Raw genomic sequence first — 16408 nt, 5'->3', positions numbered from 1 at the left:
ATTCCATAGGGTTCTTGGTTCTTTATAATAGCATAGCAAGCACTTAAATTAAAAATTATATGCTTATCTATTTGAAATACAGTGGGTGCCATTTATTAGTATCACATATGGTTTACTGAATTTTATGGCATTAAGTGGGCTGATAATGTTAAACAGAAGGGTTTTTTTTTTTTTTTTATATGATGAAATATAGAAAGTTGTTTATCTTAAGCCTTTATTTGCTATCCAGTACAGTATATATAGTACTTTACATACATAACTACAATATAAACATCAACTGATTTCGGTGTCAAAATTTAAAAAAAAAAAATAAAATAAAATACAAGTTAGAAAAAAAATTACTACATAACCTGTACAATAATTTGTAGTCTTCACTTTTCCCTTAAGTTCTAATGCACTCAGTAACACTTCAAAAGATTTCCTAATTTCTCTGATCATTGGCATAACTCTGGACCTTCACAGTGGTGGGACTGTTAGTAACCCTGGGTATAATGTGCAAGTCCTGAAATACGGCACTTAGCATACTGGTGGTGACCACCCAGGTGTGAACCAATGTAAGCAGGGATCAAGGTGCAGCAGAATGCCCCTCTGTGTTACTAGGCAATACAAGGTGAGGGATGACTCTCATCAACCAGTGCAATAATACCATATTATACTCAAGGTAGTGTGGTACTACACTACTTTGAGTGTAGTACTACACAAATGGTACATTAATCTGGAATTACTGCACCATTATGCAGTACATTGCATTTGTCAGTGTTAAACCTCATACCCCAATTGCCATTTCTCAGTCCAACTGCCTAATTTTTTAGATCTTATTGCAGTAGAATACCACCATTACTGTCATTGACCACCCTGCCAACCTTCGTATGGTCTGTAAACTTAGACATTAAGCCTGATATACCTTCATCAATGCCATTAATAAATACAGAAAACGAGTCTAGCACTGAACCCTGGGGAACTTTACGGTTAACATTAGTCCTTGAACAGTAATGTCCATTTATAACAACTGTCTTCTCTCACTTTAATCAACTATCCCTTTATCAATAGCAGCAACTTGCCCTTAATGCCACTGCTCCAATTTGTATAGCAATCTGTTATATACAACAGTATCAAAAGTTTTCCTGAAATCTAAGTATATGATATCAAATTTTTTTTTTTTTTTTTTTTTTTTTTTTATTCAGTTCCTTTGATTGCATCATAGTATACAATCAGATTGGTCGGACAAGATCACTCCTTGACAAACATACTGTGACTGAAGTATAACTGCACTCTTGTTTATATGGTCCTGTATTACTTCTTTAACCAGTGACTCCATTATTTTCCTTGGAACAGAAATTAAGCTAACAGGTCTGTAATTACTCATGTCACTCTTTGATTGCCATTTGTGAATTGTGGATACATTTGCACATTTCCAGTCCACCAGTACTTCCCATGAATACAAGGATACTCTCATAATTATAGTTGAAGGTTTGCTTACTTCCTTTGCTGCCTTTCTTACATTTAACTTCAGCAATTTCTCTTCCACTTTGCTCTCAGTTATTACAAAATCATTTAGATCCCTGGTAGGGTTTGATAAACTTCTGGTATCCATTTCCCTAAAGAGTTCCTCATGCATGAATGTAGATGCAGACTTATTCAACTTGTCAGCAATATGAGCAGGATCATCAAGAGTTGAACCATTGATATCAAGTGGACCAATATGATTTTCCTTCCTTCTAGTGTTACATAAAAATAAGTCTTTGCTGTTTTTCTTTACATTCTTTGCCAAAGATTTCTCATAATGTGGCCATAGCTTGTCTAATATCCTTTGTGACTTGATTGCCGACTAGTTTATATCTACTCTAGGCTTCTGTATCACCTGATAATTTGTGTCCCATGCATTTTTCTTCTTTGCAACAAGTCGCCTCATTAATTCATCTGACTTCCATTTAGGTCTAGGCCTTGAATGGTATTTCTTCATTGGTATGAAAAGCCTAGTAGCTTCTGTGATTATTTCCTTGAATGTTTCCCATTTAGAATTTTCTGATGATAACGTCATTGGTTGGTCCTACCATATAGAATTTACATCACATCAGTATACCGTGATCACTGCCATCTAGTGGTTCTTTTATCTGCAGATTCTTAATCACTGCTCTGTTTGTAGCTTAAAAACAAAAATGTTTAATTATGACTTTAAATGTTACTAGAAATATACATTTAACATAAAATCTATCATAGTTCATCCATTTTAATTTAAAATAATTTTAATATTTCCATAAATTTTTTCTTATGAGAATTTTCACAAGCCCATGAAGTGTTTTCACTGTTCTTTTCATATATAAATGTTTTAGTTCAACTTGATAATGCAAGTTAATTTATGGTTATTATTAGTATAATTAAAAATAAATTCATTTATTGTAAAGCTTGGTGAAGAACATGAAAAAACCAAAGAAAGTTCAGAGTGCCTTCGCCACCTTACTCAACAAGCTGTCGTGTTACAGAAAAAAATGAATGAAATATATAAAGGCAATTCAGGAGCAATTTTACCTCCAATACAGGTGAGAGTGAACAGAATTGAAAGACAATGAGTATAGATATTAAAAACGTTTTCTTGTTAATAAATTTGTGCATATGTGGAGGGTTTAGATTCATAGTGATGTAAGTCAGTCTATTCTGATCTTTGAGAACAAGGTGTTTTGTGTTTGTATTCATAAAAAACTCAAATTTAATTTAATGAAATTGTGATACACCCAGAGGTTAAAATTTTTTTTTTTTTTTTTTTCTTTTAAATTTACGAGCTTGACAGTTTCTGTTAATATTCAATTTTTTGGTCAGCGGCGTTTATATAATTGACTTACACCATTATGTTTCTAAGTAGTTTATCTATTTTAAAATGGTAAATTACTGTAAGGAGATGACTGTGTTATCAAAATTATGATTTCATACAGAAGTGATTATATTTTTTCCTTAATTACACTATAACAAAATTTTAAAAAGCCTGAGCGATAGGCACATTAGGAATTTTTTGTCAAAATAGTTAAGATTGTAATAGTTGTTGCAGAATGATCATAAAAAAGCTAAGATGAACATAATAAATTTAATTATAATGTAAAAGATGGTCACAAAATTTTAAAAAATGTTGCTTTTTGTTGATATTCTTTAAAAAAAAAAAAAAAAAAAAACAATTAAAAAGTCACCACTAATTCGATAATCATAAAATGTTCAAACAAAGTGACAATGAAACAGTAGTTTGTTTGTCACTACAAACAAACTACTGTTTATGCTTCATCTTCTTCCTTGTAGTCAGATAAAGGGACCTAGATCATCAACTTTTTTTGAACTTCTAATACCTTTTTAAAGAAGGCTGGAGGGATCTATCTGAGAAGCTATAGCATGTCTCTTTTCTTTAAAAAGCTTAGCACTCCAGGACCATCATACAACTTTTCTTGTTCAGTGCTTTTCAAGCTCATAGGTCGACCCTCCTTATTGGGTTTGACATTCAGTTCCCTGAAAGGGATGTCTTCATCCAATGTACGCTTGTAGAAAATTGAGCGGGTTTTCCTTTTTTCATAATGTAGCCACTGTATCTTCAACCAGTTTACATTTTTGCCTTTAACATTCTTCTTCCATTTTGTTATACCTTTTTCAAGCGCTTCTGTTTTCAAAAAGTCATCTTGTTGCATCTTTACAACTATAAACTTGTTGTGCCTTCCTGGCATCATACCATCCATCTGGAACGTAGATAATCTTGTTTTTTCCAGCTTTCTCAATCAGCCCAAAGTCTGAGTCATTTGGAAGGCAAGAGTGGCCAGAAACCATGAATTTGTGGTCTATGACTTCAACTGAAGTTTCTTGAATCAGTTTCATTAACAATAAGAATACCTTGATGTTCTTCTGATTTTGGCCAGTGCATGTGTCACTGTATATCATCACATGCTTTTTTTTTTTTTTTTTTTTTTTTTCTCAACTTAATATGCTTAGTCAGGTAAGAAGCAATCTCTTTTGAACTTCTGGATGCAATAGTCTCATCCCAAACGTACATGTAGCCAAGGTTATTTGTGACATCATGCTAACCTAAATTATAGCAGTACATATTTTGCCTATAGTAGGCATCAGAAACACTTAATTTTGGGAATGGCAGGGCTTTTTGTAAATTTATCGTGATAGTATAGATGTCAGAATTTCCTCAGGCCTTTATCCATTCATCAACTGAATGAGTATTTTGCATCTACATTCACACATGAGGAGTTAAGGTTTGAAAATGCCAGAAGATTATCAAATTGTAGCAGGGTTTTTAATGATTTTGTAATAACTGAGAGCAAAGTGGAGGAGAAATTGTTGAAGTTAAACATAAGAAAGGCTCCTGCAGTGGATGGGATCTATCCTGTTATATTAAAAGAGGCGGCAAAGGAAGTAAGCAAACCCTTAGCCATAATTATGAGAGCATCCTTGGACTTGGGAGGGCCCCACGGACTGGAGATGTACAAATGTGTCCCCAGTTCACAAAGGGGGATACGAGTAATTACAGACCAGTTAGTTTAACTTCTGTTCCGGGTAAAATAATGGAGTCACTGGTTAAAGATGCATTGCAGGATCATCTAGACAAGACTGCAGCAATAATTCAGACACAGCATGGGTTTGTTAAGGGAAAGTCTTGTCTGACAAATTTGATTGGTTATTATGATGTGGTTACAAAGGAACTGGATGAAAAAAATAATTTTGATATCATATACTTGGATTTCAGGAAAGCTTTTGACACTGTTGTGCATGGAAGACTACTGTAGAAATTGGAGCAGAATGGTATTAAGGGTAAATTGCTACAATGGATAAAAGGATGGTTGAGTGGGAGAAGACAGAGGGTGGTAATCAATGGGTGCTGCTCTTCGTGGACTAATGTTATTAGTGGAGTCCCACAGGGTTCGGTGTTAGGTCCACTGTTGTTTTGTATATTTATCAATGATATTTATGAAGGTATATCAGGCTTAGTGTCGCAGTTTGCAGATGATACAAAGGTTGGCAGGGTTGTTAATGACATTAATGGCAGTGTGCTACTGCAACAGGATCTAGAAAATTTGGGCAGATGGGCTGAGAAGTGGCAACTGAAGTTTAACCTTGACAAATGCAAAGTATGGGTAGAAGTAACACCAGAGAAACATACCAACTGTGTGGTACTAAGCTTAAGGTGGTAGAAAATGAAAAAGACCTGGGAGTAATTGTGCAGTCAGATATGAAGTTTTTGAGCAATGCAGACAGGCTGCCAGGGCAGGTCATGGGGTTTTATCAATGATATATAGGAATTTTGCTAGCAGGGAAAAGGTGATTATCCCTCTGTATAAGGCAATGGTCATGCCACGCCTTGAGTACTGCATACAGGTCTGGAGGCCTCATTTTAGGAAGGATGTAGATTTGCTTAGCATGTATAGAGAAGGGCAACAAGATTGATGAGGGGAATGAAGGGATCCTCTTACCAAGAAAGGCTTAAGTTCTGCAAATTGCAGTGGCTGGAGACTAGGCACCTGCAAGGTGATCTGATTGAAGTGTATAAGGCCTTTAATAGGTTGAGCACGCTGAATTCTGATGGGATTCTTCCACTTATTCAGATTACGAACCTAAGGGGACATAAATTCAAATTGAGGAAAGACAGCTGTAGAATAGATGTGTGGAAATTTGCGTTTAGCCAGCGTTTTGTCTAGTTTTGCTGGAACAAACTTCCATCTGTCATTGTGGAAGTTGATAGGTTAAATAAATTTAAGGAGGAACTGGACAAACATTTAGAGAGAATTGTTTTGTAAATTTTTTGTTTTTGTCTGATGCTGCATAGCTCATGCACTTGCTTTCTTTCATCACATGCCACTACTACTACAAAACATCTTGCCCCTCCTAATCACCTGTCAATTCTTTGTCCGTTTCTACATCAATCGACTGTTTATACTTGCCATAGGCCTTGCAAGTGTCCTTTTGAGGAACGTGAAAATGTAAATTAAATTCTAAAAAAAAAAAAATGTTGAAGATATGTCTGTAGTGATACTTTTTAAGAGGTTCTGTCTCTCTTTGCTCTCACCATTCACAATAAAGCACATACATTTTTCTTACATTCAAGTCGAGGCTAAGGAACTTTCTTTTCAACTGTAATGACTGAAATGCTGGAAAATATTAATGTGATCCTTAAGTAAATGTTTTTGTGTGTCAGTTATCTTTTGTGCTGCTACATGTTTACCCTTTAAATCTTCTGCAGGCTTCCCCTTCCTTACTTTTTCTAAAACTCCTGTCACCCTTCCATCAGCTACAACAAAAGTGTCAAGAAAATGTTTTACAAACACATACTGTGGTATTTTGTTTTTGAATGTGAGACAGTTTTGTACATTGCTTTCCTCCCTAACTGCTATTCTGAGACCTCCTTTGCTTTATAGGTTCATGATGTATTATAAGACTACATAAATATGCATTCTGTTGATATAAAATTATCAAATTGCTTTCTCCTTTCCTCTTCTGTTAAGGGCTCTATGCATCTTTTTTCACAACCACAATCTAAGTTTTCAAACTGCTTACACTTAACTTGTTCCTTTTGAGTTCACATGTACGTGAGCTGAATTGTGAAGTCTTCTGGCTACAGCTCTTTTTGACTCTTTAGATTTTCTAGATCTGAAGAAAGTTTCCTGGCATGCTTCTTCTACTTGGTTGGCTCTTGACATGCTCCATTTCTCGAGATTTCAACTTAAAAGACAACTTAAAATCCTCCATTTATTGAGATTTCAACTTAAGAGACATCTCGCTGCATGAAAATGTGAAATGCGAAATATGAAAAGACGTCTTACTACAACAACACAAACTTGAAACATAACCTCCATCATACAAGCTGTTTAGGAACAGAATGGTGTAATTCAGTCTTACTTCACTATGATTCTAAACCTTTTGCTCATTAACTATTCAAAAAAAGTGCTGACATTCTCTTGATTAGAAATGCAACTTTGACTTACTTTGCTATGAAACTAAACAGTGGACACCTAGAGAAGGTGGGAAATATGAACAGGTCATATTTATAAAATGACTGACTTACACCACTATGATTCTCAACACCCCATATATTATTATTAAAAAAGCGTACTGTATTATATAGTCATTTAATATTTATTATAAGTATGATAAAAATTAATGTTAAAATTGTCTCAAAAAATATTGAATACACATTTATTTGTCAGTTTTTCCATGATACTGTTTTAATTAGTTTTTTTTTTTCATAATATCAAAGTCATTTGTTTATACATTCATTATTACCCAGTGATTAAACATTTATGTAAGAATCTGCTGATTTGAATGTGGAGGTATGCTATATAATTTTTATACCTTTTTGTCTTTAAATTGGCTTAGCAAAGTAGTATTGAAAACAAGAGGAATGCTCCTGAATTCTGTGGTTAATCTCTTCCATAAACAATAACTTAAATTACATGCAAAAACAGAAATAAGTTAATTCCACACAACCAAGGTAAAATTTCACAACTGTAATCAAGCATAGGTTTTTCTAGCTGTACCAACTGCATCTTTTCACATTCGGATGTTTACATAAGTCACTGTTACTGGTTCACACAAGCACATTATGACCAGCTTGCATAGCACAAACTTTATGAACTTCACTAAGTAGGTAACTGCTCAGTGAAGTTTTTTTGTTTATCCTCCATTGTGATGATATTTATATTTTTCTTAAGTATATTAATTATTATTCTGTTCTTGTTTATACTCCAGCCTGACCACCAGGCGAGTGGAGTTTACAATAAATCATCAATACAAACATCAATTGTATTTAGCAGTCATGGGCTTAAACCCCTGTCCATTCAAAGAACGTGTGCTACTGCACCCTCACTCTTGACCACTCTGCTACATATCTGCTTTGGGAAAACATACATTTGTTCTCATTAATGATCTGTGTGCTTGGTTTCAGTGATGTGAATAAAATGTATTACACATGCACCCATGTCACAACTTTAAAGGTATATAAATTCCCCATAATTCCACACCCAGTTCTTGGGAGGTGAATAAAAATGTGACATGTATACTTAAAATAGTGAGTTTTGTTATGGTCCCATTAAACTTGGTTATAATTGTAGGAGGCGCCTCCATGGTAGATGACTTTCATCAACCGGTGAAATACCACCACTTTGCTTATTGGATGCTTGAAGTGGCGAAACCCATGTTTAGACTCTAGAGCAAAGTTTCCAGCATCCCCCCCCTCCCCCCATACTTCTCCTTCAACCCATGCACGGTACTAAGTACTATAGGTTTTGATACTTTTCGTGTTTGGGGTTTTCATAAAAAAAAAAAAAAAATAGCCAGGTGGGAAGGAGCAGCAGTGCATAGCACACGCTTCTTGATTAGACTGGGGTTCAAGCCTATGACCACCGTATATCCCGGAGCAATATGGCCGTAGTTGCTAATGCTCCTAAAAACCAAATAACAAACATAATTGTAGGGTTTGTTTTTTTTTTTTTTTTTATGCTACAGTTTGTTCAGCAGTCTTCAAATTAGATAAGCTATTCAGAAGTCATGGATCCCAATTCAACTTTGAATCTCATTGTCGACTTATATGTATAAAATTTATTCGTATAAAATAGTGACTTCAGAGTAAATTGTATTTTGAATAATCTGATAGTGAATTAATGAAGATACTCTAAAAGCTAAGAACAAATTTTGGAAATACAACCTCAGTTTCTTACATTAATCATTTACTTTTACAGCAATTTCAATCCCATCCAAATGAATGAATTGACTGGCATAAATTCATCACCTATGAAAGCAATTCTAAGAAATTAGCAGAAACATGATTTAAATTTTTCACAGAATTTTTAATTCTGAACACATCTTTTCCAGTCTCAGTCTAATTTTATCATCAGTAAACAAATTTTTTTATTATTAAAAAATAGTTGCTTACTTATATGTACTTATATTGAACACTGAACTAGACTACTTACACTATTTCATATTTTCTGTATTATTATATATTTTAATTTATAATTTATTTATGTAGTGTTAATTAAAAAAATTATTTTCTCATCAGATACAACCTCCATCCCTCAGTAGTGTTCTAGATATGTTAAACATCATTAATGGTATTCTTTTTGTACAAATCAGGTAAGTTATAATTATTTATATGAAGAATTATTTAATTTTAACAGCTTTCAAAAAAAAAAAAAAAAGCTTTTACTTGCATGAAAGCTACATAACACAGTTTGTTAAATAATATTAAAAACACAATTTTATAATTTTCTTCATTAAGAAGATGGAACAGTTAAGTATTATGGTTATTCTAAAGCAATAGTTCTTGTGAGTTATGTATTTAGCATCAAGTATTTTTTTAAAATAATATTGCAGTTAATGATCAAGCGTGAAGCATCTCAAGGTGCTTACAGTGTCACAGATTTTACCTCAGTAATTCAGATGTAACTGATTATTCATTTGAAACTGATGATAATTATGAAATTCTGTTATTACTCTACTGTATATTTACAAATTGTGAATTTTTAGTACATCAGCTACTTTAGGGTCATAGTATACTAGTTTACATGGCACTACAGTTCATATATGGTAAATGCCTGTTATAATGCTTTCAAAGGGGTCTGACCTCAAAGAGCATTATAAGTGGGGGGGGGGGGGGGGGGGGGGGGGCTCACCTCACTGGATTGATTATGTGACCAGAAGAGAAGTACACTAAAAGTGGGCTAGTGCTAAAAGTAGGTTTATAATGGGAATTTACTGTAGCTTATGTGTGTACAAATGTGTTCACATGCAGTTTTGCATGTTGTGTGGACTGAAAAACCTGAAATAATTTGAGGAAAAATGTGTACAATTTCTTCCTGATATCAGCTAACTACAGTCTCAGTTAAAGAATTCCTTTAAGAATTCTTCCAGACAAGAGGTAGGTATGAACCCACTATACAATCACGATGAATTACTCTGTACATAACAGTATTTAAGAATTGTTCATCATAAGTTTTTATAATCTCCTCATACTCTTATGTGCTATATATTAAGTTAACAGTACACCTTTTGATAAACTAGGTAATTTACAGAAATTATTTATACAAAGATTTAGGAACAGTCATAGTGTTGTTAAATAATTTTTAGTCATGAATTATTTAATAGTAACTAAAATACTGTTTGTTCAGGTGTTAGATGAAGTTAAATAAATAGCAAAATGGGAAAAAAAAAATGTAAGTTCTGAATGGAATATGTTTGGTATTATTATAAGTTTAAAGCATTAGATCTTGTTGCTACTGTTTTTAAAAAGTGTTATTTTAATGTTAGAAATCAAATTACATTAAATAAACAAGCACAGGCAATATTTCAAGAAACAATAGAGTGCTCTTGTTTTACATGATTGATACAAATAATAAGTTAACTGAAAGTGTGCATACACAGATGTTCAAAAAGTAAAGTTGCAAAATTTTTTATAAAATGTCAATAAGATTAAGCTCTGAAACATGCAGATAAGGTTATCTGCTGTTACTCACTACATCGGTGTTAGTCATTTGTAATCTGACACAGTACAGAACATCTCATTAGGCTTTCTCTTTCTGTATAATGCAGTGTGTAGTAATTTGGAGGATTCAGATCAGTGGCTAGCTGTTGGTAAGATGATAGCAGAACAGTTCCAAGCTATGGCCAGAGATTCAGATGTGTCAAGAATAGTAATTTCAAGGTTATGGTATCAATATTAGGACACAGATTCTTGAAGTAAAGTTAAAGGTCATCCAAGATTTATCCTAAGATGACCACTATTTGATTGTAACAGTGAGATACCATAGGGAGATGAAAGCGAGATAGCTTTCTCTCAGGGTCACAGCAAGTACAGAAATTGTCAGGAAATATTTTGCTGATCTTCTCTGCGAACAGGGATTGAGCCTTGAGGTCTGTTCTGAGGCTCAAATTGGTCCATCCATCTTTTCTCAGGTCTTCTGACGCTTCTCCATCCATGTGGCGAATAAAGCAGAGCCTTCTTGGGTAGTCTTCCACTGTGTTCTTCTATATCTTGCAATATCTTCCACTATTTCTGATGGTTTGGGATATGATCTCTCAATGAGTAACCTGCAAGCAGCCTAAGAAATCTCATTTGTAGTGCCTCCAACCTTCTTTCATCTTTTTTTTTTTTTTTTTTTTCAAGATCCAAGGTTCGGAGCCAAACATTAAGGCTGGCTTTAAGATTATTTTATGAAGTCGTAATTGTATATCTCTTGATACATTTACAAAAATGTCTTCTAATAATACCATTCATTTGTTATTTTACTCTCCATATCTGCATTTCCTAAATTTAATATTTAAATGTTTTTACTTGTTCTATTATATGGCCATTAATTGTTATTTTTGCTTGTAATAATTCCTTTCCTTGCGTGGCCATAGTTTTGGTTTTTTGAATTGATATTTCCATGCCGAACAGTGAACTAATTTCGAAAAGATTGTGAACTGCTTTTTGTAATTCTGTCGTGGATTCAGCTAAAATAACTTGATCAGCATATAGTAGAGTTCAGACTTTTGTTTGTTCTGAAATTTGGATCCTGTTAGAGTAATTTTGCCCGGTCTTCTGTTACCTTATTGATATATAGATAAATATCTATATATCAATAAAGGAGAGAGTCCACACTCTTGTTGTAATCATCTAGGTGTTTTAATTCTGTTTGAAATTTTTAAATTGTTTAATTGTACTATTACATCTGCATTATCATATAAAACCTTAATTGCTGATAATAATTGTGAATTTACATCATAAAATTAATTTCCCAGAGAGTTGGTTGGTGGATTCTGTTATATGTTTGCTTATAATCAACAAACAGTAGGAAGGTTGACTGGTTAAATTCTTTTCTCCTGTTAATCATTTATTGTAAAATAAAGATGGGATCGGTACAGCTTTGGCCTTAAGATGTTTGCATAAATTTTCTATGTACTGCATAGAAGTGTAATACCTCTATAGTTTTCACTGTTCTTTAGATTCCCTTATGTAAATTTATTACCACTTGTGCTTTCCTTAGGGAGTTCACTTTTTCTCCATACTGTATTAAGAAATTTCAGTACGCTTCTCTTTAACTTTTCACCTCCATATTTAATTAACTCGATACTAATTCCGTCTATGCCTGGACTTTTCCTATTTTTGGCTTTTATTAATTCAAATTCTTCTGAAATTGATTCCATGCGTTGTTCGGTGTTCTTTGGTGAGTGTATTATTAGTGATTTCTCTAGTTGACTATTACTTATTTCTATGGGCATTTCATTGTTGCAAAGTTTGTAATGTCTTCCATTCTTTTGCTGCAATTGAATTTATTTTAAGTTTCTTGAATATCTTGAAACCATATCTTTGATATCCTGTAAAATCTCTCTAAGGACTTGACAAACTTCTCCCAATCCTGTCATTTTGTTTTCCTAATCAATCTTTTAGCAATTGCTGCTCTTTTTCTGATCTGAAAATTATAAATCTATATTTTCTCTGGACAGCTGCAAAAGTCTTTAGATTAGTCTTGAGATATTCATTGTTGAATAGTCAAAAATAACATGTTATTAGATGTGCAGAAATCAAAGAAGATTTGTTCATATCAAAAAAAATTATTTTTGTCTTCGGGAAGAGGGACTATGTGAGACTGTCCATGCTTTGTTTGACCCCCCCCCCCCACAAGAGTACCTGTCTGATTTTGTGCAGACAGCACTGTGCAGCCAAACCCAATGGGTTAATCTTCTCTTTACAAATGCATCTAGATTCAGTTTTGAAACTAATTATGTTCTTATTTGGAAAGAAATGGAACATGCTTCAATCCCTCTAATAATACAAGGTAAGTGACCAGCTTCAATGTAGTCTGAGTAGGCATGGTGAATGGCTGGCCACAAATCTCCACTTCTTTGAAGACCTGACTACATAAATGAATAGGGGTGAGCTACTTAATTTCTATATGGGAGTGTTAGGAATTTTGTAAGGTTTGAAATTTACTTTCACTGGTAAGATTTCCTCTTGGTGAGGGGTGGGTTTCATTATCACAAGATCTTTAGCATCAGCCTTGTAAACATCCATGAGAAGTGTAAATCAAGTGGCTTAAACCTATGTTACTGTTTAATTTATTCCACAGATATAGCAGCTTTTTTTTTTTTTTGTAAAAGTACTTTTACTATTACTTAATTTTTACCTTTTTTTATTCTTTATTGAAGCATAATTTGCTAAATTAAAATCAAATATGGATATTTGATTTTAATTGCTATTGAAGGCATGCTTACTACTGCAACTCATTTATCTGTTACAGACTGAAATTGCAGCTATTAGTGACAAAATGATGCAAAGAAGCAAGCTTATGTAGCATGTCTTTGTCCAATTTCTCTTCATGAAGTTTGTCTAAATGTTTACACAATCTTCCAATATTCACATGAATAGTGTGAGTTTATTCCAATGTTCAGTCACTCTTTGACTAAAGAAATTTTTGGACATCTGTTCTACAGTTATCCCCTCGCATTTTAAATTTATGCACTTTTATGTGTGTCATGTGACTGGATGTAAAGATGCTCTCAGTGTTTACTTTACGTTAGGATATGGAATAGCAAAAAAAAAAAGTATTTTAACACAATGAACAGTTAGAGATGTTTTTATACCAGCATGAGATAATTCTGTTTGGAAAAGAGAAAGGTTGTTTTTCAATAGCAAAAGGCATAAAGTTTTGTCATTATTTTTAGTGCTCTTTATGTATTTAAAAGTAATCAAATAGAAATTTTCTGATCTGTTTTATTTGTTAGAATGTGTCATACTAGTACTTTCTTTATACGAGAGGGAAATTGTTATGAAACCAACGTTTAAGTTAGACAAATGGTTATATGAACTGAAAGAAACAATATCTTTAAGATAGGTGATAGTTTTATGTTGGATTGATATCTCAATTTTGGGTAATCGATCTGTGAAAATAGAGGCATATTTCTTTTCAAACTAAATGTAATTGTCTTATAATAATGCCCTTCTACAAAAAAATTTATCAATTCCATCAAGTACATATTTTTCACCTCAGATTTTATGGCCTTAACTTACCTTTTGGATGCTATGGATATACTTGTTTGTGTATACGAGTGTATATATATATATATATATATATATATATATATATTTAAATATATATATATATATATATATATATATTTAAATAGTATAGCCGTTATGTGTTGAATTTCAGGTGTAACGTTCCTCATTTTTTTTTCAGAGCGTGCCTAAAGTAATCCAACAATAGTGCAGATAACATTTTTGATATTAACTTTAGTTCTTGTTATTTTTATTTTGGATCGGAGATTGAGTGAAATTTTATTTATCATGGATAGCTTAGATTTTCCAAAAAGAATTACAGGTTTGGGAGCTATATTCATTTTGTTCCATTACTAATAAGCTGTAGACATGCATCCAACCATTGTACCCTACCATATATGATTTTATTGTTGTATCTTAGCTATTAAAATTCATCACAGAATATTTACTTTGCTGCTGATCTGTGAATTGGCACCCAAAACAATTCAAATGATTTTAAATTGTGGATTTTATCAAGTGACTCTCCACATGGATCTTACCCTCATCTGGAAGAAATTTATGAAAATATTGTGCAAAAAAAAAGTCTTAAGTCTTTTGACGTACTATTGGTAATCAGTAAATGATAGTGAACTATGTTAAGATATTGCTAAGCAGGAAATATTTCTCCATTTTAGTGTTACAACACTTTTCAATGTGAGCACATAGGGCTACCCCAAAATTAGAAAATTGTCAACCTAGTAAGTAACGTAACAGCTGTTAAAATATTTGCCAAAAGATCACCTGATTTGTAAGCTAAATATCTGTCCGGGTACTAATCTATGTTGCATTCATTAATCAGACAAATCAAAGGTTGTGTATATATGCATCAAACTACACACAACACTACACTCTCAGTTAAAATATTTAACACAGAATATATTATGGAAGATTTAGCCATTTTACAGTCCACCTTTTACTAAATATTTTTCATATTTCAGTTGTGTGTGTGCGCACTTGTAGTTTAATCTCGGGAAAGTAATTTAGTAAGCAAATCTTCCCTAGTAACCAATTCTAGCCTGAAATTTTATATTTATAAACAACCACTTATAGCTCTAATGAAGTTTATTTAAAAAAAAAAAAAAAAGTGATTATACTAAGATTGAAAAATTAACTTTGATTTCTTTTTCAGTCAACAAGATATTGAAAATTTTAAAGCAGAATTTGAACGACGACAGCAAAAAGAACATGGCAATTTTCAAATATTAAAGAAAGTAGAAACTGTTGACAGTGATGCTGAAACGGATGTAACCACAAAAGATGCAGCCAGTAGGTAACCTGGTTAGAATATAAGTGGAAGACTAGTATGTTCCCTAAGTCCAATTGGAGTTCATCTGAAGGAACTCTTGTACAAGCAATGCAAACATAGTCATCTGTATTGTTTGAGTGATAAAAATAGTTCTGATAATGTTTCTCTCCTGAAATTAATGAGCAGTGATTCAGATTTGTTTGTAGATATGCACACAGTATTTTAATTTTACTGGTAGTTGGAGAAATACAGAACTGTGTGATGTATTTACAGCCAGTGTAAGTTAGCAAAAAAAAAGAAAAGAAAAAAAAAAAAAGCAAAACTGCCAATTGAAGACTGTAGAATAGGCTGTTTGTTGTGTAAGTAAATATTCACATCAAGTTTTGTAAATTTAATGTGCTATAAAAACATCAAGTACAATTGCATTTAAATTAAATAAAACTTGATTTGTTACTTTATGAACTGTTCCTCAATGCATGCCATGATGATCATTATTTCCAAGAGAAATAAGAAGTATTCTCATAAACATAAGGAACTTGGAAATTTTTAAACTTATTTCCACACATTTGCCCTTGTTTTTCTTCACTGGCATCATCATGTTTTATCTCACTTGGTCAAGAAATGTTTAATTCCAGTTTTGTGGAGCTAAAAATAAGGAAATTTTCTTATAAAATAATTTTCAATGAAAATGTACAATACTGTTTTTTTTATTTGTTTTTATACAATTGCTAATGAAAGATAATAAGCATTGTTGATCACTTGCTGATTTATGATGTTATAGAAGATAATAAGCACACTGAAATTATGTAAAGATGTGTTACAGTTTTGTATATTTACTGATGTGTTGTACTTTGAGAGCTGACATTAGTGCAAAATGATGCAAGAGTATGTAAGCTTAGATGTAAGAGCTGCATTGTTTTTATGACATAGAACAGAAAATTACACAGAGTTCTAGTCAGATCTAGGTCAGCAACTTTGTTTGCATATATAAGTGTTTTTGCAAACTTCAGAAGAAAAAAAAACATTTCTTATACTGTATTTGTGTTTTAAACTGTCTGAATATTTTCCTTGTCCTCATATTGCAACATGTTCAATTCTATGTGTCTTTAAGAAAA

General features: G+C 32.7%; 1 protein-coding gene across 1 annotated transcript in view; it reads left to right on the top strand.

The window, feature by feature from the left end:
• clu (clustered mitochondria protein homolog) overlaps window positions 1-15382 on the top strand; it is a 292499-nt gene extending 277117 nt beyond the window's left edge. Inside the window, exons 32-34 of the mRNA XM_090370384.1 lie at window positions 2406-2540; window positions 9032-9105; window positions 15177-15382. Coding sequence (XP_090226510.1) covers window positions 2406-2540; window positions 9032-9105; window positions 15177-15321 — 354 coding nt within the window. The 3' untranslated portion in view covers window positions 15322-15382. The remainder of the gene's footprint in view (window positions 1-2405; window positions 2541-9031; window positions 9106-15176) is intronic.
• Window positions 15383-16408: the final 1026 nt, after the last annotated feature.

This window comes from Mastigoproctus giganteus, chromosome 3, assembly GCF_048544385.1.
Source record: "Mastigoproctus giganteus isolate SK-2022 chromosome 3, ASM4854438v1, whole genome shotgun sequence".
NCBI classification, from domain to species: Eukaryota; Metazoa; Arthropoda; class Arachnida; order Uropygi; family Thelyphonidae; genus Mastigoproctus; species Mastigoproctus giganteus.
Note: the sequence above shows the minus strand (reverse complement) of the source record. Positions and strands in the feature narration are given on the sequence as shown.